Here is a 27,812-nt window from a genome sequence, read left to right as displayed (position 1 = left end):
CAAATGAAAATTTAGGAAGTGGATGAGCTGTGTATTCAGTATAATCTATTTTTATTGCTTACTAAAAAACTTTACACGCTGGTATTCTCATACAAGATTTGGCCCATAAACAACTAAACATGGTGTTAATGAATAAAATAAAGTATTATAACGATTCACATATGATTTTATAACACATCATCATCACTACACCTAAGTATGTAGCAGTCCACTGACTACATTAAATGCAAGATTCTGGCCTGACACCTACTGTTGTATTGGCACAACAAAATCACAGAGAAGCAGTAGATGGAGTGAATAAAAATAGATAGGAACTCCTACTGCAGGACCAGCCACCACCATAAACAACCCCAGGCAAACCCCTCCAATGTGCTGCGGAAGAGGGAATGCCTGAGAACACACAGGATGACTTAGGGATGCAGAATTAGCTTACAGTGTTGCTCTTAGACATTAGATGAAGTGACAACTTAGGCAAGATTCAGGGGGAAAGAGGTAACATCTTTTACTACACCATCCAGTATCATTGGAAAAAGCAGGTAAGATTTTAGGGAAGCCTTGGACCACTTGAAATACTACCTTTTGTCCCAGTTGTATCAGTAGACCTTATGCAAAGGCAGATCACAATTTTAGTCTCTACAGTGGGAATTTGGGCAAACAAGTTTTAGGCCACTAGTGATCCTTATCCTCTTTTTTTCCCCCACACCATACATGCTGTGATGATCCTAAGTCTTTCCTGATTAAAGGGCCCAACATGAGCAAAGGTTTCAAAATTATATTACTTAGATACCTTTTTCTCATGTCATATAATGTAAATTAGTTAAAAGAAAGTGATTTATATTATCATTGTTTCTTTACTAACTATAAGCATGTTATTTTCTATAGCTTTCATAATATTTATCAATGGTTTAAGTACTACTAAGGCACAAAGCCAAACATTCTACAATGCAGTTCACACTCTTGTCATGTGTTGTTTCTGTACACAATGTTATCCTTTCAGGGAATGTATATTGTTAACCAAACGTTGATTCTTGCACTTTCCAAGTCGTGACTGCATTCTAGCACAGTTCATTGCTCAGAACTTACAAACTCACACTAGAGTCCTATAAAGTTACAAGAAATCAGTTCTGTTGTTCAGTTACAGCTGCAAATTCTTAACAGTCCAAGAGCACAATATTTTGCCTATTTCATTGTTTAAATTACTATTTTTTTAAGCTCATCACATACTTTTTTTCTAAGAAGAATAAAATGTAGTATTGACAACTGCTACTTCCTCATCCTTACCTTCTCATATCCTCCTTTATGTGCAGATTGATCAGTTCTTTAGGAACATGGAAAGAGAGAGTGGTCTCAGCCATCTGTTCCCGGATCCTCATCCACTTGTTGTCAGAAGTAGGGAATCTATATAACTTACAGATCGGATTTTTTAACACTGCAAAGAAGAAAGATTATATAATTGCTTTACTGCGGTTATATGACTGAAAATTTTTGACAAAGAATTTAATTTAAAACAATATGCTATTTCCCCCCTCCAGCTTGCAGAATTATTTTTAAAACTATTAAAATTCTGTTATGTACATCAATATTTTATTTATTATAGTGGCATGCAGAGGACATATTGCTAGTACAATAGGAAATTCACATTTTGCCATAGCAGGTATTCTGTGAATTTAGCATTTCAGTGTAGTAGGAACATAAATTATGCTCTTTATTCTTACATTTAAGGTACAATTAGTGAAAATTGAATGCAAAAAGTAAGCAGTGAACTCGCATACAGTCAATACTACCGCATACCATCTGCTAGAATAATTCACATTAATAATAAATTGCACTGGAAAAGTGAAGCGTGCCTCACAGTTTAGCTGTATTTGATGCATCTTCTCCATGACATGCACATAGAGAAGTCATTAACACAAATAGATGTTGTGCATCCACATTAATGGAAACTCGATCACTGACATGGTCAAGAAAATGGTATTTCACAGAAATAAAGATAACAATCCTGAAAAAACGTTACACGGTGTTCCCAGAACACTACTGTAATTTGACAGGGAAAAAAAAAAATAATAAAATAATAAAAAAAATCAAGGTACTCAGTAACTTCAAAGGCTGTCCTTAACCCACCATGAAGCTCTTGGCATGTTGGCTGTTTGCACTCTGATCTTACAATGATGCTCTGTAATAGAGAAGGAAATCTCTATTCCCTCCCCACCAGTCTTAACTGATGGGAAGTTATGTTTGACTACACCAATAAGCTTTGTGGGGGACCAATTTCTGTCATTAAATATACACATGTGCTGCTCCCTAACACAAAATGACTTTGGACAGCCATCCAAATCCTCCAACAGTACTTTTCTATCAGACTTCTGGAGAAAAAAAAAAAAAAAAAAGCCTTAGACCAGGGTCCCATTGATCTGCCAGTGAATGGTCTATAACTCAGACAAATATATTTCCCATGTGCACTGCAAGGAAACTGCTGTTGTCAGAACGACGGCTACTAGTAGAAATTTCAGCTTCTTTTACAACTCACTGCCACTGTTATTGCTTATGCAGGCTGACTGTTCTGTTATGCAGAACGAAAACCACAGGCCAAGTTACCAAAGATACACAAATGGTCACATAAATCTAATCAAGCTTGCTTTTTTTAAAAACAAACAAACAAACAAACAAACATAATTCATTAAGGAATGTTGCAAATATTCACATTTAAGTAATTGTTGATTTACTGTTTTCTATTCCTGTCATTGAGATCTCTTTAATCAGTCTTAGAGAAATTGGAAGCATTTAATCTTTTTGCCTTTATGATTGATTTTATGTATAACAGTCAGAACTTAGTTTTTTTTTGAAATAAACATAATAGATGAGTGATGGCAATGGCCTATAAACAACAGCAGTTTTTGTTCATCACTAGCACCTGAAATACCTCAATGCTCAAATGTCATTGCACACATTTTACAGCTTGAGAAACCTCACTACAAAAAAAAAAAATATATCAAAAAAAATCTCCAAGCCCTGTAACCTCAACTTACATCCAGTGTCTGGGCTTTGCTATATTACTTCATTAAAATATGCTGTAATGTCTTCCTATGCTCCTTGTCTTCTGCTGAGATTCTTTCTTGGAAAGTCAGTTTTCCAATAATGATGACAGCCTCTGCCAATCCATAAAGTAGATACATGGCTCCCATCATTAACAAGACATGGAATGACAATCTTCAGATGTCAGAGGGAGCTCAATAAACTTGGTTAAATCAAAACAAAAACCTAAAACAAAACCTTAAACAAAAACCTAAAACAGTTTTAGGATTTAGATTAGGTGAAGTACCACCTGTTTATTATGAAGCAGGCTAATAATTTTCACCTGGAGTTTTCAAATGATGATGACCAAGACACAAATATAAAAAGGTGAAGAAGAGAGAAGAGCATTTTACTTTCCAAGAAGTTTTTAAAGGAAGTTTTTCCAAGAACAATGTTTTGAATTTGTACTCAGAATCTATTACATTCAAAAAATTCACCTATGTCTGTGAGAACCTAATGCATATGCACAGAATTAGTTGATCAGTCTATGTACGTATCAGAGCTCCACTATCTCTTTCCTCCCATCATCACCAGCAATAAAAACAACTACCATCAACCAAAACCAAAAACAAACAAAAAAAAAAACACAGAAGAATAAAAATACTGCAGTATGATATCAAGGAGACTAGGTATCACTTTAGAAACATGGATCCAAAGTTGTTGCTTCTACCGTTGTTAGAATTACTAAGCTATTTGTTGGGTACTATCTGAAGGTAATACCTCTGATGCTGAACTTTCAGAATGGAATAATCTCAAGTGTTTCTAGTTCTTTTAAAAAAATAAAAATAGATTTTTAGAATGGCCAAGTCATCTATCTTCCCATGGGTTTATGAAGAAAAATTCATTTACAAACTCAGAAAAAAAAAAGCCTTGGAATTTTTTTTTTATGAGGAAATCAATTCTGATTTGCATTGTTGCTAGAGTTCATGGTTGTCAAAATGAGCTGCACATAACTCAGTGTTTTTCTTTTAAACAGAACTACTAAAGTCATGTGATTCCACAGAAGTCTCAGATATATTTTTCTTTCTAATCACACTGTGTTGTCAAAAAAAAAAAAAAAGAAAAGAAATCCAGAAGGCGTGTAAAAGCACCTGAATGGTAAAGAAGGCAAGACTAAATTTAGCTTTTATAAACAGTAGTTATTAAAATGGAAGTTTCATAAATGTAATCCTTCCTGTATTTAGACAGTGATCATGAAAGGTACTGAAAAAAGCAATTCCAGATGAACTCCTATGGTTAGAAAGAGCAAGATTTCTTTTAAAAACATTTCTTTATAGCGTGAAGCCTAGAAGCCCATGTCATATATTTAACCATCCATATTTTTGGACATTCTCATTTTTAAATTTAAAGACCTCTGTGCTTTTTATTCCATGCAATATACTTCACACTGCTTCCCCTGCAAGTAAAAAAAAAAAAAAAAAAAAAAGATTCAATGCTCTGTTTTCATTTTTGTTCCCTGGTCAACATAGATCAAAGCATACCACTGCCACACACTAATTCACTAACAGTGTTTCTATTTATATTTATATTTTCCTTTTTTGGACAGATGTATTATGCTAGGATAGGATACTTTCAACATCCTAAATTTTTGCTTAATTGCTATTACTTTTATTCTCTTTTTCATTGCAAAAGGCAATACATTTTCTTGCTAACAATTGGCAAACACTCCTGTGTTAGAAACAAACAACTGAATTTTGTGACACAAATTCAATCTCTTGGGGTTTAAACAGAATACTAATAGCTGTTTGTGAAATATATTCATTCCCTCTTCACTCAATAAGTGCCTTGTAACTCACTTGAGGGCTCTGAGTTCTATGTATTAAGATTTAAGTTTCAGAAGAATGCCAGCATGCACCTATGCCTACAGGCTGTAAGAACCACACAGGTTTTTTTTTGTTTTTTTTTTTCTTCTTCTCAATTTCATAGGTTTGAAGGCCTGATAAACAACATGAAGCAGATTGAAACAGGAATGTTTACAACAGCATACACATGTACTGAACACCTATGTTTGTGGAATATAGATAGCTGTGTATGTACACAGCAGGGAAAGTAGTACAGGCAATATATACTACAGGCTGGCTGATAACCTCAACTTCTATCATATTACTGCTGTTGTTGTTCTTTTTCCTTCACTCCTTGTTCTTGATTGCCTCCAATTTTGCCACACTGAAATTTGTCTAGCTTAAGCTGATTATTTTTGGAAATTGTCAGTTGAAATGGTCCAGCTGCCTTGAAAATGAGGCTAAAAAGCATAGGATGGTCTATGATGTTCAAGCTATGAAATGTATAATGGAAAGTTCTGTGCTTTATAAACTTGAATCCTGCTGGTAAATTTTTTTCAGAGATGTACGTTTTTCACAGAATCATTTAGGTTGGAAAAGACCTCTCGGATCATCTAGTCCAACTTTTCAAGTCCAACCTTTAGTCCAACCTTTTTACCCCACCTATGGCATTCCTCCCAGATCTGACAACGATGTGAAGCATAAAGCTTTAGGAAAGAATGTAAAAATTCAAAACAGATTGACCTGAACTTAACACCTTATACTTGCACTGATGGTCTACCTCTATGGAAAATGCTTGCCTCCTTCCTAGTTTCTAATGCTAACAAGACTGTGGCTGTCTTATTCTTACAGGGTGGATGAATACCTTTTTGGGCAGAGCTAATGTGTGGGACAACATGCTTAATGGTACCCATATGAGAAAACCCATCTGCACGCAATGTGAACAGCTTTAATCTACATGAATCCCAGTCACAGAGACATGCTGGGGAGAAAGTCTGACTGGATGGGAGGCTGTGAGTAAAAAAGGAAAGCAAGTCTCCTAAGAAAAGAAATTGGGAATTCACTAAGAATAAGGAGAAAAGAATGGAACTGACAAAACCTGTTACTGGTGCCAGGTGTCTGTAGGGAAGTGCAGGCAATGCTGGGGTGAGAAGAGGAAGTCACAAGTACAGGAAGCAAACTGAAGAGTAAGTACTTATTAGAACAAACTTCCTGCATCTGAAAGCTATTTCCAACATACTGCATGCTGTCATTTCTCATATGTGCATCTGCAATTCTGCTATTTCCCCTCACCTCTTTTTTAAAAAGAAAACCAAACCAACCAAAACCAACAAAAAACACTTTTGCATGTTTGACTCTGTAAACCCTAGCAATGCTGGGTGAGCTGGGGGTTTGCATTTGGATACAAGACCAACAAAGATGTGTTAAGTGCTGTCTACATCCACTGTAGAATTGCATGCAAACACTCATGACAGAGTGACCTAAACTTGATTATTCCTAAAGCTGACATCTATGGTGTAAGTTCCAATGATCAAACACAACTCACTCCCCAAACTACAGCATTTACCCATCAAAAATAAATTTTAAAAAAATTAAACCCAGCCAATGGTAAATTAAAGGAATTCAGTTGCAATCAGTGACATTTTCTCTGAATAAAAAGTGCTTTGAGACCCACTTAGCTGGATGACACACTGAGTCAGAAGCAAAGAGCTGTACTAAGTTTGACCAAATCAAGCAACTGGCTCTGTATCTCATCTCCAAGAAGAGTCATAAATAGATACCTAAAGATATAAGACACTCTCCCTGTCTCTAGCTATTTCCAGTTAAGGAATCTCCAGAACAAGATGTAGTTCAGTCAATTAAAAACTTCTACACACACATTTCTAGTCTCTCATTGAAGCAGTAAAAAGAAATGGCCATTCTGAAAAAGGAGCTTTTCCCTGATTCTGATCTAGTCTCAACAAATCATAAGAAAATACAGCTTTTATACATGCATAAGAATATTAATTCTGTAAGTTTCTAGTGCTTCCTTCAGAGTGCAAATCTTGACTACTAAGTCTCCAGTCCTACCAATGAAGTTATATGAAAAAGTTTCAATAAAGGTTTTAAAAGGTTTTAAAACTTCAGTAACATTTCTCTTCAACTGCATGCAGCAAACACACAGAATACTTGACAGCGCAGTGGTTTCTGATGACCCATATAACTTATCTGTGGCATTCTTACTGTAGAGCAATGGAGATTCATAAACTTGGGCTAATAAAACTTTTACGGTGCAGCATATCAGCATGTAATATTTCTCAGTATATTGAAAGATAAATTGTTCTAGTTCAGCACTGTACACTAAAGCCCAGAGCTGACCTAGATTTGAGAACAACTTGCCAACAACTTCCTTAGTTTTAGGACATACAGCATTCAGATCGAACTGAAATTGCCATGGCATTAACTATGAGAAAGATTAATTCTCCTGGGTATTCAAGTGCAAATAGCACATAATTATTTTAACAGGACATCATGCAATGACATGACATAAACTTATGAGGTTAATTCCATGTCCGCTGAAGTCACAGACAGTCTTGAAAAATTACTGAATTGTAAAGATGCTGGACTGGGAGATTTCAGTAGCATTTCAGAAAGCATAATTGACATACTGAAAAAAAAAAAGTTTTCTTCACATTTCTTGACAAAATGATACTGTCAAAAATGTAAAAAATATTACAATTAAGAATCTCTACATGAAGAGCTTTTTAAGAGCTCTGGTACAAATTTTTGCAACTTCTTCAGGACCAGATAGAGCATTCCAACAGGCATCTCTAATAGAAGTTAGAATACTTACCTGCATTTAAAGAAGGCAAGTTGTCTTTGCCACTTAGGCCTTCAGGGGCTGTACACTCACGAACCAATGCACACTACAAGTGAAACAACCACAGAGGTAACACATTCTGGCATAACAAGGAAATTTAAAGCAGCTCATAAATGGCAGACTAAAAAATAACACTGAAAATTTCCCAGCCCTGCCAGTAACTGTCATTTACATATTTATTTTTACATTTGTGTTCCAATATATTGTACCAGCATCAGAACTACTGCAGAGAAAGTGAGAAAATATCATCAACTATTACATAATAAAGCAAAAAGGTTTCCTACCAGAACAATGGCAGAGGCTAACATATTTTTTGACTTGTTCTGTGGTTTCAGAGGGATTTCTTTCAACAAGACGTTTTTCACATGCACAGTGCCAGAAAGCACTGCATGAATTTTTAAACAAGGGAAAAGTAGGAACCAGAAGAAAACTTTAAAACGTGGTTGTGGTTTGCAATTAAAGTCCTCTGTTATACAAGTGAATTAGAAGAAGATTCCTTTGATTAGGTTAGTGTATAAAGTAGAAGTAGTTGAAGTTTTTGGAGAAATCAACTGGTATGAAGACATGTTAAATGTAATAAGATGAGTATTTTGTGTTCCTCCCCCAGGAAGAAAAAAAAGTTTATGAAGGTGATAGGAAAATCAGGTAGCAGGACTCTTTCTAGGAGTTCTGCTTGAAACAAAGAGAAGATATAATGTGTTCCCTACCAGCTGACATCTCAAGTAGAATTGACTTATCAGCTTACTCCTCCCTGAGCAAACCCTTGGGCGTAGTGTATCTAATGAGTTCACAAACCTAATGCAGAACTTCTCTTTGAAGTAATACAGCAACTCTACCTTCTCGCAATTGCTTCTTGGGAATATACTCATAGATTGCATCCTCACTATGAACATACAAACTAGGGCTCCATAATGCAACACCATGACAACTAATTCCTAAAAACTGAATCCTTTAAAGATTACAAGAAATACAGCTGTCACAAGCTTACTCTTTCATGCAAGTATTACAACTCCTTAGAAAGGTGCTCTTAAAAGCATTAGAAAGGTGTTATTAAAAGCCTTCTGGCTACCCACAACAGACACAGGCCATTAATAACATCTGAAATTATTGTGTGAAGTCTCATTCCACATTTTGAAATAGAAGAGAAATAGAAGAGAAGGCTAGAAAAAGTTAGTCTTGCATATCTTACGGAAGTTGTACAATACAAAACCAGGAAGATTTCAGTGTTTTTTGGCTGCTTTGGAATTGGTCTCCCTGTCCATGGTTTTAAAAAGGCTTTGGGGTCTCTTTGACAAGGATTGTTATAAATAAAATAAAGTGTAAAATATATCCTTAGAGATTGGCCCAAAAGCAGACTGTTTTGATTGAGCAGAAAAGATATTCAGAACAATGTCCTTGTCTTCAAATATACATTATTTATAATGTAGCATTATTTTTTGTTACCTCAAAAAAATAAAAAAATAAGGAGTATTTAATTTTGCATCTCCTGCAGTATTATTTGAACTTAGTTGATTTTTTTCTCCTCCATCAAGAGCAGAATAAGGGAAGCATCAGAAGTACATCACAGTATTAGTGTTGCAAAAGTTCTGTCAGTGAAAATGAGACTGCTGAGACAGCTATCAAGTTGCAGTAGCTGTATTTCTGTTCTCATCATGCTAGGGCCTCAGTAAAAGACCTTATTAACCATAAACCATTCAAACCCCAATTACATCATTCAGAGTGGTCATTTCTGAATCTTTCCCCAGCCCAAGTGTCTTGTCATCCATCTTTTCCACCCCTCCTTTGGTTCCCCCATTCTTCCCAAATCCATTCCCACATATCTCCAAATCCCACATATCAACCCCATCTCCACCACTTCTGGCTGCAAAACCAGCCAATTGGAGACCATTTTTTTTTTTTCCTTTCCAACACCTTTTGTCCTTCCTCTTACCCCTCACCATGAGTCCCCCATCTCAAAATACCTACATACACCCCCTACTCAACACTACCCTGTTCTAGCACTCTGAAGTACCATTACCGCCACCCTCCACCCCTCTGGATTTTCTCCACCACTATGTGCTCCCATAAAATGCAGCTGAACCTGCCCCTTTACAAGGGGATTCACCTCTTCTTTGGCTCGCCTGTCTGTCATTCTTTCCAGGTTTTCAGTATTGTGGGCACAGGTTGCACTTAGAAATCCACATGAACAGGACTTCAAGGGCAGAAAACAGAGGAACTGTCCAAGGGAAAAAGAAATCAGATTTATGGTGTCTCTATGGACAATTACTGATCAGGAGTGATTAAATAGGGTCAATTGAGGTCAAAATCAACTTTTTTTTTTTTTTTTTTCTAAAAAAGGGGAGGGACTAGGAAACTGATAACAGAATACTACTCTCCACATTTTCATGAAAATGTATTTTTGCTTTATAGAGATGAAGTGTACATGGGACTTCATTCCAGAAATTTTTGAATAACCACTTAACCCAACTTGGTATGAGTAATTTCATCATCTGGTACCTCTAATAATTCTAATTAATTCTGTGCAATGAACTGAGTGGCTACCTTTTGATCCTGTGCATCTGTTGTGATGTGGTCCATTTCCCCGTCTTCGAACTCTCCCATCTTCACAAGGTTGACTTCAATGGTACCGACTGTCTTCCCACCATCAGAAGTTCTGGAAAGAAATCCCATGACATTAGGTCATCTGCAGCATCTCATTCCTTCGATAAAAATATTTTCGGTAAACATTTAGCTCCCTCTTTGTTCTGTATAGCTGCTGTTCTGTATTTAACTCTTTATTTACATCCATAAAGCAAACATTAAAAATAAAGCTTATTATGTTTACTGCACATTGCTTAAAACAAGGGAAGTTTTAATCATGAAAGAGAGAATCGGCGGCAGGAAATGCTCAGAAGAGGGACTAGGAAGCTGGCAAACAAGAAAAAACTTTCAGAAAGAGTAATGTTAGACGTGTATTTCCATCAGTAACTGCCACATTCTTGGGACAACTCTCACTGCAGGAAAATAAACCCTACTTCAACACAGATACCCTTACTGACCTTCAGAAAACAATCCTCGCGTCATATTAGTAAAGATATAAATCCCCCAATTGCTGTTCTCCACACCTCACCCAGCAAAATGGTGAAACCTGCAGGCTGCAGCCCTGCTGCTGGCACAGCACAGCTGGGATGGGATACACGAGCTGACACCTGCTGCCCCTCAGCTTTGCCCTGCTCTTGTGCATGGGCAGTCCTGCAGCACGTGCTCCTAACACTGTTCCAGGTAGCAGAGCCCTGTCTGTGTGCTGGGCTCCCACAGTTTTACACCAACTTGATTTTTGCATGCTGTATAAGGCCTAAATTAGGTCAGAGAAAGCCAGTTCTTTAGGCTGATTAAAGTTAGGCGCATAGGTTGGTCTTCCCAGGCACGGACACGTTTACGATGCCAACTCAAACCTTGCTTTTTCTACAGTAAGATCCCAAAGCACAGCTACTCCAAGCTTCAAATTTAAACATTTATATTTTGTTACAAGCCATTATACTTTAGTGTGTGACTCAGTAAAATATACTCATCTTGCAACTACACACTTAATATGTTCTTACATAAAAGCTTGAAAATTACACAATTCTCCATACTTTACATGCGTCACTATTTCATTTGCTGTAAGCTAAATTCATCAGTGACAATAAAATGGAACAATTTAAAATGAACCAATTCCGGATAGCCTTGCAACCCAAGAAGCCTACATTAATTAACAAAGTATACAAAAGAAAAATAATGAAGAAGGGCTCAATGTCCAAAGGGTGTTTATGAGCAAAGGTACACATTAATCCTGAAGCATGTGAAATGCCATTTAAGTGTCTTCTGAATTCAGAATGTTCCCCTGAATTACTATATAGAGGTTTCACTTCATTTTTTTCCTTCCTAGGTCACAACCACCATGCAAACTGGGCTACCTCAGCAAATGGACTACAGCATTTCTAAGGAAAAAGAGAATACAAGAGATGTTAGCATATCATACATACTTTTAAAAATCAGACCAAATGCTTGGCTACAAGACTGACAATTTTTCAGCAGCTTAATGTGTCCTGATCAAAGTGTCAAGTGGATGATCTCATTGCCAGGCTGCCTTAAATATGCAACAGCACTTGACTGTTTCCTGAAAGAAAAGGTTGCATTCACTTGACCATCCAAAGAAAAATTTTGCCCTTCCATTTTTTTAGGAATCATGATTTCTAAGGCCAAAGAGACCTGCAAGTCTGGTGTTGACCTAGATAAAACAGACCTGATTTAAAGTTACACCAGTATAAATTCAGAGTATAAGTGAATATTGAGCAATTTGCAAATAAACTGATAAAAGCCAATGAGGTAAGCTGATTGAGTGAAATAAAATAAAAAGGGAAGTGTCAGTCACATTTTCTTGGTCCATATCTCCTTTTCTTTAGGAAACTGAATATTCCATCCTTGCTGTTACTAGAAGCATGCCCCCAGCATGGCAGTGAGCACTGCATTGCTTGCCTGCACAAGCAGCACACACAGGGAAGCTTTCTCCATACACATTGAAAGAAATAGAATTGATGTAAGTTCACTTTATATCAATTTTTTCAATTACTTTCTTCTCAAAATCACTCATGTTCTGTTCTAATACATGTGTAATATTACATATCTGAAACATGCAGTATCTACAAGAGCAGATAATGGAAAAGAATAAAACTAAACAGTGGGAGTGTTACAGTTCTAATTGTACTCCTTCCTTCATTTCTCTCAACTTTCCACATGGAAATACAAAATCACAAATTAAAAAAGCCACAAAGTTTCTTTTTGATGCTAGAGGCACGCAAGTCAACAAAACGCTCTATAAATGTCCAGGGAGAAGCCATCATTAGATGTGTCACACACTGAATTTAAAATCCCACTGGTGCGTGACTCTTCAAACAACAGACATGTCACACATTTAAAACTTTCAAGCAACATCACGAGGTTAAAAATTTGCTTAAAAGAAAATTGAAAGTGAGAAACAGAATTGATGCAGTGGGAAAAATAAAAAAGCCCACTGACCACACTGAAATAAGATAGAAAACTATTATTTTACTTTGCACTAAGACAAACAGTATTAGACATTACATATACATATTTCACACCATTTGCTTGGACAGACAGGAGAAGACACGCACACACTCTCAAGCAGAGCGTCAGGAAAATAATTAACTGGTTTTGGGATACTTCATAATATGTTAGGTTAGAAAAAGCTTATTTGCTGTTGTATAATAAAGCTGAGAAGTGCACTCTGCACTGACACGCTGCAGTGAGGACTGTCCCTGCAGCAGAATGCTTATAGTCACAAGACAAGATTCAGTACAGACCCACAGGAGTTGAGTATTGCACAGCAAGGATCACACCTTGACAAATCTGCATCATAACTTCTCTAACACACACAGTGGGGATGGGGAACAGAACAGTAAGAATAAATACGTGTCAATGTCAAAAAGACCATATTTGGCTGTAACTCTAGTTGGCTTCTGGAATTGGAAAATTCCTGATGATTTTTATTTCTTTTAAAGCAGCTTGCAACAACTACCCCCCATGTCTGTTTACAGAGCATCTGCACTTGGAGTATTATCAATAAAAACTGAGACAAGGTGGTAGAAAAGTGATTTCTAAACCAGACTTGGAATGCAACACCAGAGGATGCAGGCTTCAGCAGCAAAGCTGGCAATGTTGCAGTCTATCAGTAACCATTCCATCCAACCTGCCTGCATGCCCCATTGCTCACTCCACATGCCACGGCTGCAGTCCTGTGACAATCTACACCAGAGGCACTGCAGTCCCATCTTCTCATGAACCTTGAGGAGGTGGGTCTGAGTGAAACTGTAGGTTTTGAGCTTAAAGAAATCCTTTCATCAGAGCTAAATGCAACTCTGCTATTCAGCTCACTGAGTCAAATCCAGACATTTGTGAAGTTGTTCTGAAATCAGCTCAGGTTTAAAGCTCCAACTGCTTACTAACGCTTCTAATATTAAAGTTAATCATATGCATGGATTTGCTTACTATCCCAAGTCCTTAAGGACCTCCAGGTTAATACCAACTCCCTCAAATACAAGACAAAAAGCTACCCAGTACCATCCCGAGCAACAAAAATGCACGCCCACCTTACTGATGATAAAAGGTTCATGTTGGCATCCAGAGAGGAATAAACTAACAAGCTAGCAGTGGAAAAGCAGGTGAGTTAGATGGACTGAGAACAGCAGTCGCTTGCCTCCAGTGCAGTACTCATTGAGTCTCATTACTGTGTATTGAGCATGTAAATTTAGGCCTGCTAATTGGTTCCCATGGCTATACCTTTCTTCCCAAAAAATGGCTTAAGAACACAAAGAAAAAGAGAAGCAGACTGTGTATTTGCATAACAGTGTTAATTATAGATGACAAAGTGACTGACTGCCTGAAAAGCAAACGGCATGATTTTCAGTCTATCAGGCAGCCCCATTCTCCAGTGCATAACACACAACAAATGAAATTAGCACAAACTAACATACATACTGCCATAAAATCCATTTTCTCTGCTGATGCAATATATTTTGAAATACGTAAGCACAAAATTATTGTTCTTGTATAGCAATGTTGCTGCTTTTGTTTATTCTGCAAAACCACAGTAAAGCCTATCTCAACCCATATTGATTTAAACAAGTCCACTGGTAAATAACATTTTGTAAAATGCTGAGATAAATAAACCAAGTTTTGTGATGTTCAATCCGTTCTCCACTTTCATGATTTCAGTGAAATGTTGATTAAGCCTCATGTCAAAACAAGTTTCCCCTCAACATTCTGGGAGATTTGCCTGGCTTATAAAAGCCGAGTTGTTGTTCATCTGCTTCCTGGGGTGGATTTTGTGACACAAAGCAGCCAAGAAACAGTTTCAGGAAGGAGACCAGGTAGGACTAGTTGACAGACTCATACTGAATTTTAATAGAGAAAAGTAGCTAAATATATAGTATGCTATAGTAATTATTTCCCAGGAAAGTTATACATACTTAAACCACTGCAAAAATGTCAGCGCTGCTTTCATATCTTATTTAGTTAATCCAACATAGTGAATGTAACTCCTCTTCAAGTGTAGTTACGTCTGCTGGCCCACTGAACTACAGCATGTTTGAGGGGCAGTGTTATGAGGAGGAGGAAAAACTGTCGGGACTTTGTTTTTATTTTTAAATGGTGTGCCAGGATTATTTTTTTCCCAACTTTTCAGAAAACAGATAGCTTAACTCCTTTATTGAAAAGAAATAGGTTTAATCCTGCCCAAGATTAATGAAAATACAACAGCTAAAATAAAGCAGATTGAAAGACAAATAGATATTGTCCAAGAGATCACAGCAACACAGAACAAATAAATAAACAACCATCCTGATTGCCTGACAAACACAATTACAACCAAAAAAGAGTTCTGGACAAACAACAAAGCACAAGATACTTCTACACATCTGCTGGATCAATACTTTCATTAATTCATCAGAAATTCCAGAAACCTGGATGCTGTTCCTGTCAGGAGACAAGTCAGAAAAGTGGCCGGTGGTGGGATGGAGAACAAGAGAACAAGAAGACACTGCCCCTCGTTTTATTGATTTCAACTTGCACACCATTGAAAGGTTGGAACTTTTGAAAGCTACCACGGCATCGACAGAAAAGAACCTCCAAAGAAGTACTGTCAGTCACGTGTGTAAGGAAAGGCTAGAAAATACAGGATTGACAGACGTGTGTCCACATCCACTCAGATAATTTGTGTAACTGATGCACCCCATCCTTGCTCTTGGTTTTGTAGAGTTGAAATCATTGCTATAAAGCTCTGCTTACAAGACGGAAAGGATTACCCCAATTTCACAGTGAAGTGGCCTACTTCTCCTTTCATGCTGCCTAGTATGAGGATCATCTCAGACAGATGGATCTTAATTTCACAGAACATAAAAGAATACTATCATCTTTTGCCAAGCTTGCTGCTTCTTACATATTAATTTACTGGAAATCATACCAAAATCACCTGAGCTAAAATTGACCTTCCTGGAAACAAGACAAACTACCACCACGTGGGAAGCAGCTAATGGATGTACTGATCACTACCCCTATACAAAAGGCCATACACCCCAGCCAAACAGCACACAACAATCTACACCACACAATTACATTGTATATAGAAATATCTAACATATATTGTGTATATAAATACATCCTATATAGAATTATAGATCTATGCCAGCCCTCCACGAAAAGCCTCCACAAAATAACTGCCAAAATACAAGAATATTCCTTTAAAAACACTTCTATACTGTACCTCAGGAAGACAAATGGAAGACACAATAAGTGAATAAAAACAAATGCATGACACAATAAATTAATAAAACCAGTGAATATATAACCAGCTTCTCTAATTAGACCAATATCTACAGGATACAGTTATTTCCAGATCCTTAAATCTCTATTTCAGATCTAACAAAGTAGCAACAAAGTAGCACAGGCACTGCCATCCAAAGTACACCAACAAAAATTAAATAAAATTGCATGCTCTGACAAGGCCCTCTGTATATCTCCCGTCCTGCTAATGGATACTAACACAAGAGAACAATGGGAGAAAAACAAGTTTTGATTACTAAACTGCTCTAGGTAAAATGCCATTGAAGAGAGGCAGATGATTTGCATCGTTTGTGCTGTTGAATAGTCATAACCAGGAAACAATTCAACATTTAAAAGGTTAGGAACATTTTTCTTAACATAAAGAAATAAAATAAACTAACTGAAGACTATGACATAATGTATCCACAAATTAGAGTTGTTATAACATTTGTCTTTTAGTATTAGCTGCACAAAGTGGACAAACAAGACAAAAAATATTAATTAAAAGCAAACCTGAAAAGGCTCAGAGGTTCAACTGAAACTAAGCTGGCAAACTGTCATTTATTGTTCATCAGTTATCTCAACTTTTGGTTTACGTATTAGAAGGGTAGGATATAAAATACTCTCAGCTTCCCGAAACTTTACATTCTTTTGACTTTACGTTTGACTACATAGTCACTTATTATTGCACCTGTCCAAGGCATTCTTTCATATCAAGGTTTCAATATACCAGTTACAGAGGTAAGCAAATTTGTCCACCCCAAACTTGAGAATTTGAAATTCTCTAAGAATAGACTCTTAACAACATGAACTTGGTATTTATCTACCCAAACATTTCCACAGAGAGTAGTCAGTTCATATTTTATCTGATCCTGTCTTCTACATTAGAAAACAAAAGCTACCCTCTTGGTAAGCATGGCATTTTCTGTGTTCGGGTGAAACTAAAATAAAGGCATTTTGTTAACTTTGCCTCTAAGCTATATACATGTATGTGATTACTACTGTTATAGTAGAACTGCTATTACAGTTTGAAGGCTGTTAGGGCAATAAAACCAAAATATTTCAAAAGGTTCCCCTTCAAAAAAATGTAGTGTCCTTGAGATAATGAAACCACATCACCATCTTAACAGGTCATAATTTAGACTTCCAGCCAAATCAAGGCTTGCGTCATGTTCAATTCGTATATGTAGGATGAAGAATTTTTGTTTTTAAACAGTACCCATGTGCATTATCCCAGGCAGAACATACACCAAAAGATGCCAGATCATCATCTACCAACGTTGCAGTTTTCCTAGTCACAACTTCTCACCCTGAAAATTTTGCTCATGTCGAAACACTGAGTTTGGGCATTAGCTCTGCGAGTTTTAGCTCTGCCATACCTAGTAATCCCAAATTAACCTCCAATGGGTTTGCAAAAATCAGCTCAACATCATCTCTGCATTCTACACAGTCCAACGAATTCATTAGGAAAAATCACAATCTAAAAGGTTTCCTCTAACCTTAAAAGGATTTTGATGTTTATCTTGATTTATCTTATAGCCATAAATCAGAATCAGAGGTGAACTCTTCAGTGCAGAGCTTTAATAAATACCTGTTCAGCACAAAACTAAGTTTCAAACACTGTACCTGACTCTCCTACAGATCCGTGCCATGTCACTGAACCGAGTTGTACACCAACCCCCATTGACATTTGAGCTAGGCTGCATGTAATGATGAGGTTAGGAGACAGCACTGATTTCACATGAGAGAAGTCTTAACTTGTTATGTTCACTGTCTTTAAATACGCTTACAAGCCAAACCAGCTAACTGTACAACGTTAATTCTTTAAGACACACATGAAATGAAACTGAGAACCGTACACTCCTTTCTAATAGAGACTTAGAAAGGAACCCACTACTTCAAGTTCCCTGCGATTCTTCCATAGGTTATACCACAGAATTACTAACCTTCTCTAATCTGACATGCAGCAAGCTCCAGTATAAATAATTGGTATTTCATTTTGACTTTATGCATGGTAGAAACAGAAGCACTTCAAGCTGATATCTAATATACCTAAGGTAACATGGAGTTTCAAACACAGTCAAGCAGGAATCAACAAATGTCATGTATTATTAACTTGACGTGGTTTACTACAGATGAAAACACTTACCTGAGGGTAAGGGTCAGCTGTTGCTCCTTTGACTTCACCAAGTCTCCTACTCTAAAAGTTGTACAGCCCAGGAAGCTTCGCTACAAAACAAAGCAGAAAGAAAAGACAAGATCTCTATTAATTTTTGAGGTTTTGTTATTTTTTTGGCTGTGCACCTGGAAATCTAACTTGCTACCTAGAAAAAATACTACATTCCAACATAGTAGTTTGACACATTATCTGGTAGAAATTGTGTATGCATCTGTAACACTATTATCAGTAAGTTGTTCAATACTGGTTTTATGGGCAAGAACCTCTCTCTTTTGTTAAGACCTTTCCGACAACTTTAAAAATAACAGGCTGCAAAGTGTACAGCTGCAGTAAAGTTTTCATTCAGTACCAGCATTTGCATTTTGCATCTTCTTTTTCTATTCCTGTATTTCAAATTTCTACATTACAAGGAATGATAAATTTTCAGGGTTTTTTACTAACGTCGCTCTTGCTATGTTTTTTTTCCCAAGGCACTACCATCTATATGTTCCAAATGCAGATGTATTTTGCTATGAAGCTACTTTTACACCGAGTTCAGGGCAAGGTTATTAATAGAAATGTTGCGTTGATGTAGTTTATAGCAGCATTTGTGTGTGCTTGTTTCCTTTATTTCCATTCTAAGGTGGACCTATTCATTGCAGTATGAGTGTAGAGAAATGTGCTAATGCAATTAGAATTTCTGAAGATAAGTTAAGCTACTACACTATGTCTATTCCTTGCATCAAAATCACCTTTCACACAACATCAAGAATGTAGCGTAAGGAGGAAAACAAACTCATCTTTTGCTTTTATTACTTTTCATCCTGTGCTCATACTCCACTGCATATTGCTAAAACTCATTTGGTCAGTTCGTCCAACAGTATTCTTCTTGCCCTGGGAAATATGGGAAAAACTGTCCGCAGCCACCGTCTAGGCATTTATTTTTGAATATACAACTCATTATAATCTTATGATCTTAATATTATTTGCTGTGAATAGGTTATATTGAATTTTTGCAAGAGAACATCAAGAAACAAAGTATGTTTATTACGTTATTGTGATTTTACTCTACTATTGGAATGGCAATCAAAATAAAATTCCATGGTAAATTATATTCAGTCTTGGATATTCAAATTCAAACAGAATAAAGTTGTGCTTGTGAAATCAACATGCTGCATGCAGAAAACAACTGCTACCTTTAGGGAAAAAGAGAACTGAATTTGTTGCTATTAAGAAACAACATCTTTTGGTAAAACAAAAGAAAACAAACAAACCTGCAACTGCTTTCTTTCAGGAAGGCCAGCTGGATATTGTATACTTGCATACTAGCAATAAAGCTCTATAGCAAGGTAGGTTTTTGTGTATGTAAAATGTATAGTTCAAATCATAATCCCCAATTTAAGTAAGCCACAACACTGGTCTTCAGCTTGGTAAGCCAGGTTATCAGTTATGGCTCATTCCTAACAAAAATGCAGGCTTAAAAATAGATAATTGACTTCCTGTGTTTTGGTTGGCACTTAGGCAGCAGAGGAAAAAAAAATGCAAGCTGAGAGTCTAGGGAAGCCTGGGAAAGCAGCAGATTTGGGAAGAACTGAGCAGGAAGTAAGGAAACAAAAAAGCCTATATGAAATACACAGAGAAAAACAACAGTCATACAACCAAAGATTGTGGTTAGTTTTCACTACCAAAGTGAAGTATGTACTTGCCTAGGTGTGACTTATGCTGAGGCGCACACTTGCTAGAGTGAACATGCAAACATCTTCCTTTAGATCAATCAACATGACAGCATATTTTTTTTTTTTTAAACACTAAAACTCTAAAGGGGCATGGTTAGCTCAGGTTATTCATGTTATTAGAGAACATCCTTCTTAGTCCAAAGAGGATATATTCTGCAGCACAACTTCTACATTGCAGCCTTTATTGGATATTTCCAAGCAATTGAGTGCTCGCAGCACCAACCTTATCACTTGGAAAGAGGAAGAGGGATATTTGGAACAAAACCGATACAGGCTTGGGGCTTCTTTCTGCAGTAAAATAGAACTATACACCCATTTCAGAACCCCAAGTAGGAGTCCTCACATGATCATGACCAAGAGGTGATGGCACAGCTCTTTTCTACAATCTGGAGGCTTTGGTCACCATACCCACTAACCATCTCTGAGTGTCACATGTAGTTCTCCAGGGGCACAAAATTAAAAGTCAATAATTTTATGAGCTTAAAAAATTCCACTTATTTGCTTGTTTCATACTCTTATGCTCATTTACATTAAAACTTTCTTAACCTGTCAATGCAATTAGGAATTATTTGCAAAATTAAATACAATTGAGAATGATCCCATGACCTAAATGCAGACAGTCATGCTGATGTTCAAGGGTTCTAATTTCAAATGATGCTGGAGATTACTTTTTCTGAACTGCTTTAGAGATAGTTAGTATACCCTAGGGCCTGAACTAGCAGTCTACAAACCAATCAAACTTCACACGTGTAACTTGGAAAGGCTTTAAAATTAGACTTAAAATAGAATGGCTGCTGTAATGCTAATTACAGAGCAATGTTCCTCCGTAATTTTTCTAGTAGAGTACTTACGATTATAAATGTGAGGATATGAGCCTTGAGTAGTTTGGTGAATAATCTCGCCTAGCCAAAGAGAAAAGTCCCCATAATAGGTGTAGGAAAAGATGAAGTGCATTGATTATTTCAACTGCCAAGTTACAGATTTTTCAGACACTAGCTGAAATGCTGGAAACTATGCCAAGGAAGCCCTGGTAATACAGGAAAGTCAGAACCTTAGATTTATATTTTCAAAATCCCAGATCTTTAGTCTTTCATTCAGCTGTAGCAGGACGAATGTTTTGCTGTCCCATGCAACCTTCATATTACCTGGGAGGCTCTAGCCTTCTAAGACTCCGATAAGACATCCCAATACCTTTGCCAAAAATAGCTCAGACATACATAGAAAATTGAACTATCTACCATCAGTGCCATTTCTTCATCCGAACCCAAAGGCAACTTCTACAGCAGAACTATTTATACTCTGCACGTGAAAATGAGAAAGCAACAGATCAGCCTCATTAAGATAATGTAACTCCATGTTCTCAATCCAGACTACTTGCATTGCAGTAGCAAGAAGTCTAGATAGTTGTGTTTGCCTCAGGTAAATCTCAGTTGAAAACGGCTTTCATGAAATAAATGAATGGGATGATGGCAATCCCCAAGCCTGTTAACTCCTGCCTTGACTCTTTATTCACTTAACCCAACTTGTGCTATTAAAAAGAAAAAAACTAGCTTGCCAGCTCCTGTTTAGGCAGAACGTCATTTCTCTTTGTTGATGAGGTAAAAAAAATCCACCAATGAAAACAAATTGCTTACTCCAGTATCTGCTCTTGGCTCCTTGTGATCAGGTAGGACACTGGTGCGGACCTGAAAGGAGAAAAAAAATGCAAGCCAAACATTATTTTTTTTGTTGTTGTCACTTTCCTATAATGAGAAAAGTGCCCATATATTTTTTCCTTATATTTTTCTATATTTAAGTGCTGATTATAAAGGGAAATATGTATGCATGTATAATTGAATAACATTTAGTTAATAATTTAACCACAACGTTTTCTGGTTTCTTTGGAGAAAGAGTACAGTCTCTCATAATTATCCATTTATCATTTCGAACTTTCCTTTTTTTGACTTTAATCACAGACATCCATTACTTTATTACAACATCTATGTCTTCATTATGTGCTCTAGGTTTTCCTGAGTAAAACACAAACCTTTGAATGCTGCTTATATTCAGAAACGGGGGAAGACTGAACTTCCCTGGAGTAACATATGTTCTAGTCTTACCTTGGGAGACAAGAGACGTATGAAGAGATCATAAATTAAGCAAGAAATACAGCTTGTAACCTAGGTCAAATTCATAACATTTACGAGTATTTATACTAGTGATTTACTATGTGAAATAGCATAACTGGTGTATATACCACAGCTTATAACACCAAGAAAAACACTAGTGCGCTAGAGTGGATGCTCATTTCATTTTTTATTTTTTTTTAATATATATATACAGAATAATGAATATGTATCTTACAGTTTCTATTGTTCTTAAAGACATATCTAAGTGTCAAATTTCTCTAGGCATAAATGCTAAATTAATCTTTAATTAACTGTCCTTTTTCATCATATAAAGCAGCTTCCTCTAAAGAGCATTTCTTTTGGTCATTCACGGCAGTGTCACATCCACACACGCTGCCAAACATTCAAAAGACTGAACCATTACCATTTGTGAAACTGTTGCATCTGTCCTTAATTAAAGCCTCTGCATTTCAGCTTGTGATTGAAGGCCACGTTCACAAGGCATAAGAGTTTTGTTGAGGAATAATGCTAGATCCTTTTCTCAGTTACACTAGGTTTACCGCATCAAATCCCCTTTGACTTTCAATGAGTTCCCCGCACCTACTGCTGCTGGCTGCTCAAAGGCCCTATTCTGACACCACCATTACATGTCCAGCCATCTCACAACACCCAGGTATTTTCACGTGAGGCAAAGCATATGGTAAGAAGCTACTGAAAGCAGTCACAGAAAAATTGACTTGAACTCCTTCAAACTAGAGCTTTCCAAGAAGGCATTCACAATTTCACTCCCTCAGTACAACTCTGGCAGTGGATTAAGAACACACATGCAGACAGTTTAACTGTTGTGTCACCTGGCAGTGACCATTAGCACCCTTCTTTCCCCCACAGACCCTTTTGCACAGAAGGCAAGCACTAAACTCTTCTAACACAACTACCACAACTCCACAGAAAGCTGGTGCGATTTGCTCTGTATCAAGGGACAATTTCAGCTGTTTGTTCATCTGGAAGGGTCAAGCAGAAGGGCCGGCATACCTGCATGCAGTTGGACACTTTTCATACGCAAGGTTAGATGATGATTCTCCTTTGCAGAGCATAGAATCAGAAGCATTCTTTTGTGTAGCAGCAAGACTACATACTACCTCTTGGCACACTTTACAAGAAAGAATGAGGATAGTAAAAAATTAAGATTTTAGTCTCTAAGAGTCATCTGCTTTTCCTTCCAGCTTCTCTGCAACTGAGTATCTTCCCGCTTCTCTGTGTAGGCTGCAACTTATACTCTTTCTAGAGAAGTGTAGGTGTACTTCATTTGTCAACACATGGCACAAAATAAGCACTGGGAGATGCCTCCTCAGGGACAACTGAGGTTACTGAGATTTAACAGCTTATGCAGGTGCCTAACCAGGTGTATGAGTAAAAAGCAGCAATCAGATATTTGATCACAAATACATTTTTTAAACTTATTTATGTACAGCTTGGGCACGTGATCAAAACTGCCTTCAAAAAAATTGAAACCCACAGTTCAGAAATCGTGTATTACTTATGAACTCACCCCGTATATCGCAACAAACATGCCACCTCTGCAATACCCAAGTGGGAGCTGGAACACGCCGGCAGACAAAGATCTGTACATTAGTGGTGCTTTGGGACACGCTACAAAGAATCAGATCAGCCCCACCAAGGCTTATTGACTCGACGTAATTGCCAGCCATACCGGAGCTGTACTGTCTTGCACCGTGCCTCTATGGAAATGATACAGGCCATATCTACATAACGGTCCATTGCAGCTCCAATTCCAGAAGGATTTTACAGCTTGGTTTCAGGGCCAGACTCAGCACAGCTCACAGCTTCAGCTGCTGACAACATTAGCCTACAAATTACCACACGCACAAATGGAAAACTGACTGCACTGAAGTTTCACTGGGAGGAAAAAAAAGACAGTTCTTGTTATTGCATTTTCTCCCACAAAGCTCTCAGATCACATATGCCCCAGAACTGAAACACAGAAAAATTGAGGTCTGCTCAATTCCACAGCTACTCATAAGATAAATAACTAATCCGTGAAGGAAAAATCCCACATTTTGGAGTCAAAGTAAATACGAAAAAGCTGGAATATTTATCCATATAAATGTAAATAATCTTAATATGTTTTCACAGAATACAGTGAAAAATAGGAGGAAAAAGTTTATTTGCTTTCTTAACGTGGTATACAGAATGAGCACTATTCATTTTTCTAACCTGTTCCAATCAACTTTTTTTTCTCCACAGAGAAAAGGATCTGTGAACTGCAAGGATATGTGAGAGATTAGAAGTGACAAAATGGTCTTTCTCGATCAGAGACAACTAGTATTTGAGTCCTAGCAACAGTGAAAATAGATGCTCTATTGCTACTACTAATTTGCTCTTTATTGAGACTTGGGCTACAGATACTCTGGCAATACCAGTTTCTACTGCACGTTGCTTTTAAGGGAGAAGGAAAACTCATGTATTGCAGCACCTAGTTAACTCTCAGTGAAGAGTTAACACAGACCCATGCTGCAAGGCATCTTTTGCATGATGAAATCATCAGCACGCCCTTGTGAACAGCTGCTGGCAAGCCATGACCTTTACACTGTGGTTTCAGCGCACACAATTTGCACCCATGAAGAAACACCTAACAAGTGATGGTTTGACCTTTGCAGGGGCCTGAAACACCATCTCTTCACAGAGCTCTCAGCTGCAACACATCCAGCCACGTCGGGGAAGCAACAAGACATTCAAGCCACTCGCAGAGCCACCTGAATGCTCAGCACTGTCTGGCAGGGGCAGCAATGCAGTGCAGTTCAGTTAACCTCCCCCCCACCTGAAGTCAAAACTTTGAAATTATTATTATGACGACTGCTAATACATTATTAATGTAATAATGCAATAATTAAATCATTATAATGACCACTATTATATTAATAAAGATATACATGCATTTTCTCCATCTCAATTTTTTGTTGTTGTTTTGTTTTTTAAACAAAGCCCAACTGTGTGAAAAAAACCTTCTGTAGTCTTATGTAAGTACTGGATATTCTAGGCAATTATAATCTTAATATAAAACAACATCCTCTTTGAAGTATTTAGTCATTACAATCAGGTGGTTAGCCAGTTGCTTTCTTGCCTTTGATGATTTCAAGGAATCACTCCACATACAGTTTTTAAAGTCTGTTGTATACCAGGAACAATCTGCGAAGTCTGAAGAGTAAAAACCCTGTTCAGGATGCTCGTGATGCCCTTCTTCCCTCCGTGTTTGCACTGTGAAAAGTCACAGAAGGCACATTCGAGCTTCTGTCCGCAAGCTACTGATGGAGCATTGCTAAGCTTTTTTGGCTATTCGTTTATATGGACCAGCCAAGAGGGAGCTGTTACTTGCTCAAGTCTGAGTACCTCAGGCAGTTATTACAGTTCCACTACCCAAAGATCACCAACACAGATTGCACAGTCCAAAAAGGAAAAAAAAAGCAGCAGTTAACTGCAGCTAGGGAAAGCCAGCTGTTCAAGAAATTCATCCCAAAAAACACTCATTGCAGAGTAATGTAGAAAACGGGACATGAAAAGAAAAAGAGAAGGCTATATATGTGGTTGTTCTGTTTGTTTGTTTCACCTAGCTGTGCGTTTTGCTTGAACAAGACATGACTGATGTGTCTTGCTCAGCCTCTGTCTCCCAGTCTGTCTGAGCATCTCGCTTCCCTGAAGCAGCAGGCTCTAACCCTAGTGTTCAAGCTGGAATTTCATGGAAAAATGCCTTCCTACAATGAAAATATTCAGCACCGCTCACAGGGCCTGAGGCAGCTGGATAGAAAAAAACAAAACAAAACAAAACAACAACCAACAAACAAAACAAACAAACAAACACACACACACACTAATTTCCTTGTATCAGTGAATCTGTGCCAAAAAACCCTACTAGAGACACCAAGGAAATAACTTGTACTCTAACCACTTATTTCAGGGGACACTCAGAGGATGCAAGCCAAGGGTGGTGAGAAGTATATACGGCTCTCTGATCAACAGCCAGCCAACTCAGTCTCACTTCAGCATACAATTCACAGCATAAATTAATGCAAATATTGCTGGACTGATCAGATGAAAAGCACAACAGCACAATAATATCACTAGAACACAAACTTCAGCAGCAAAATTTATAAAAATTACACTGTGACTCTGGAGACCTTGACAAAGTTGAAATGAACTTTTTTCTCTGCTGAATAAACAGTCTATTTTTGAGTATGCTAAAAGCTGCATTTCATAATTTGTATTTATTTCCTTAAAAGTCACATTAAGTTCTTCAGAAACCTTACCATAAATTAAACATGACACCATTTACTCTGATGAGCCAGTTATTTGCGAGATACAAAGTTTCTATTTGCATTTCCTATAGGTATTTCCAACACTCCCAGTGTGGTCTGACTCATCTGAGCAGCTGAAAATGAGAACCCAGGATTAAAAACTCTGCAGCTGGAGCAATCCTGTACCCAATACGTATCTTCTCCTCACGGTCCCTCTAGGAGTTACTGTTATCCCTCTGTCAACACCTGGGGACATTGCTGAGGGGACAGGAGGGCTTAGGCTCAGTATTTTGAAATAGTTCTTTTTATGTAAGGGACAGAACTAACCAACTATAAGCTCCCCTTGAAGTCAGAGGCAGGGAATTGTTGTAAGATTATGCAAAGAGAAAGTTCAAGACTTGATTCCCCTGCCACTGGTTTAGTTTTTTTTCTTTTTTTCTTTTTTTTTTTTTTTTTCTTTTAAATGTGAAAGTTTATGTGAAATGTTAAAGTTTAAAGCGAACATTTCACAGGAATTCTGCTCAGCCAGTCAGTCTCCACCTTCTGCATCTTCCAGTTGGTGTCTCCACCAGGGCACTCCAGCAGTGGATTTTCAGTGGAGCTACCTCTACACACAGTCGCAGCTCTATCATCACCCAAAAGAATTTCTGCTGACATTTAAAATGAGCAGTATTGCGTCCCTTAGGTCTGTGCTGTGCTTACAGGTGGTGCCCATCAGTCAGTATTCTGGATACCAGCAGAAGGCATTTGGAGAAGAAGAGCAAGACACTTCAGCTCTGCTGTACGAACGTTCACAATACACATTTTCTGACTAATCCCAGCCCTCTCAAAAGTTATCACAAAAGCTTGAAAAAGCAATCAACTACTGATACTTTAATAAAACTTATTAGCAACACACAATTCTAAGCACCTCCAGATCATTTGTTGTAATATTTTGCTATCAGACAACAAATAATAAAATCCCCTTCACAAATTTTCTAAGCTACACCTTAAAATTATTTGCATTTCTACTCCCGCTCTTCTGACTGCAGTCATTTAAGAAGCTGATTGCCATAATAGATCAGAGTCATTTTCTAATTTGAAGCCAAGCATTATTCGTGGAGAGTTTATACTCATTTGCTCTTCTGCTAACATGTTCTTTAGGTAAGTAATTATTTTCTCTTCCTCACGCTGGTCTCCTGATGTATTCATAAGAAGAGAATCGTATGCCCTCTTGTCCCTCATTTTATTAGGATAATAAGCCAAGCTTTTCCAATACACGATGATACGATAGGCTTCCATTCCCCAGATCATCCTAGCTGTTCCAGTCCTAATTTATCTTTCTTGAACACAAGTGATCGCATTATTCACAGGTTTCCAGAAAAGGCCTAATTGCTCCGTATTGAATGTAGTTCCCTTGATTCATCTGGGAATCCTGTTTGCTGCTCTC

At 37.4% G+C, this 27,812-nt stretch overlaps 1 protein-coding gene across 16 annotated transcripts in view; it reads right to left on the bottom strand.

The window, feature by feature from the left end:
- Positions 1-27,812, bottom strand: part of INPP4B (inositol polyphosphate-4-phosphatase type II B) — a 302,822-nt gene that overhangs the window by 101,784 nt on the left and 173,226 nt on the right. For 14 of the 16 annotated variants that reach the window (XM_035324470.1, XM_035324469.1, XM_035324467.1 and 11 more), the window contains 6 exons: positions 21,600-21,650; positions 18,221-18,300; positions 10,255-10,366; positions 9,818-9,928; positions 7,687-7,759; positions 1,282-1,429 (listed from right to left, as the gene is read on the bottom strand). In XM_035324470.1, the coding sequence (XP_035180361.1) occupies positions 1,282-1,429; positions 7,687-7,759; positions 9,818-9,928; positions 10,255-10,366; positions 18,221-18,300; positions 21,600-21,650 (575 nt within the window). The remainder of the gene's footprint in view (positions 1-1,281; positions 1,430-7,686; positions 7,760-9,817; positions 9,929-10,254; positions 10,367-18,220; positions 18,301-21,599; positions 21,651-27,812) is intronic. The other 2 variants (XM_035324473.1, XM_035324476.1) reach the window with 1 other exon arrangement.

Source organism: Oxyura jamaicensis, chromosome 4, assembly GCF_011077185.1.
Source record: "Oxyura jamaicensis isolate SHBP4307 breed ruddy duck chromosome 4, BPBGC_Ojam_1.0, whole genome shotgun sequence".
Lineage (NCBI taxonomy): Eukaryota > Metazoa > Chordata > Aves > Anseriformes > Anatidae > Oxyura > Oxyura jamaicensis.
Note: the sequence above shows the minus strand (reverse complement) of the source record. Positions and strands in the feature narration are given on the sequence as shown.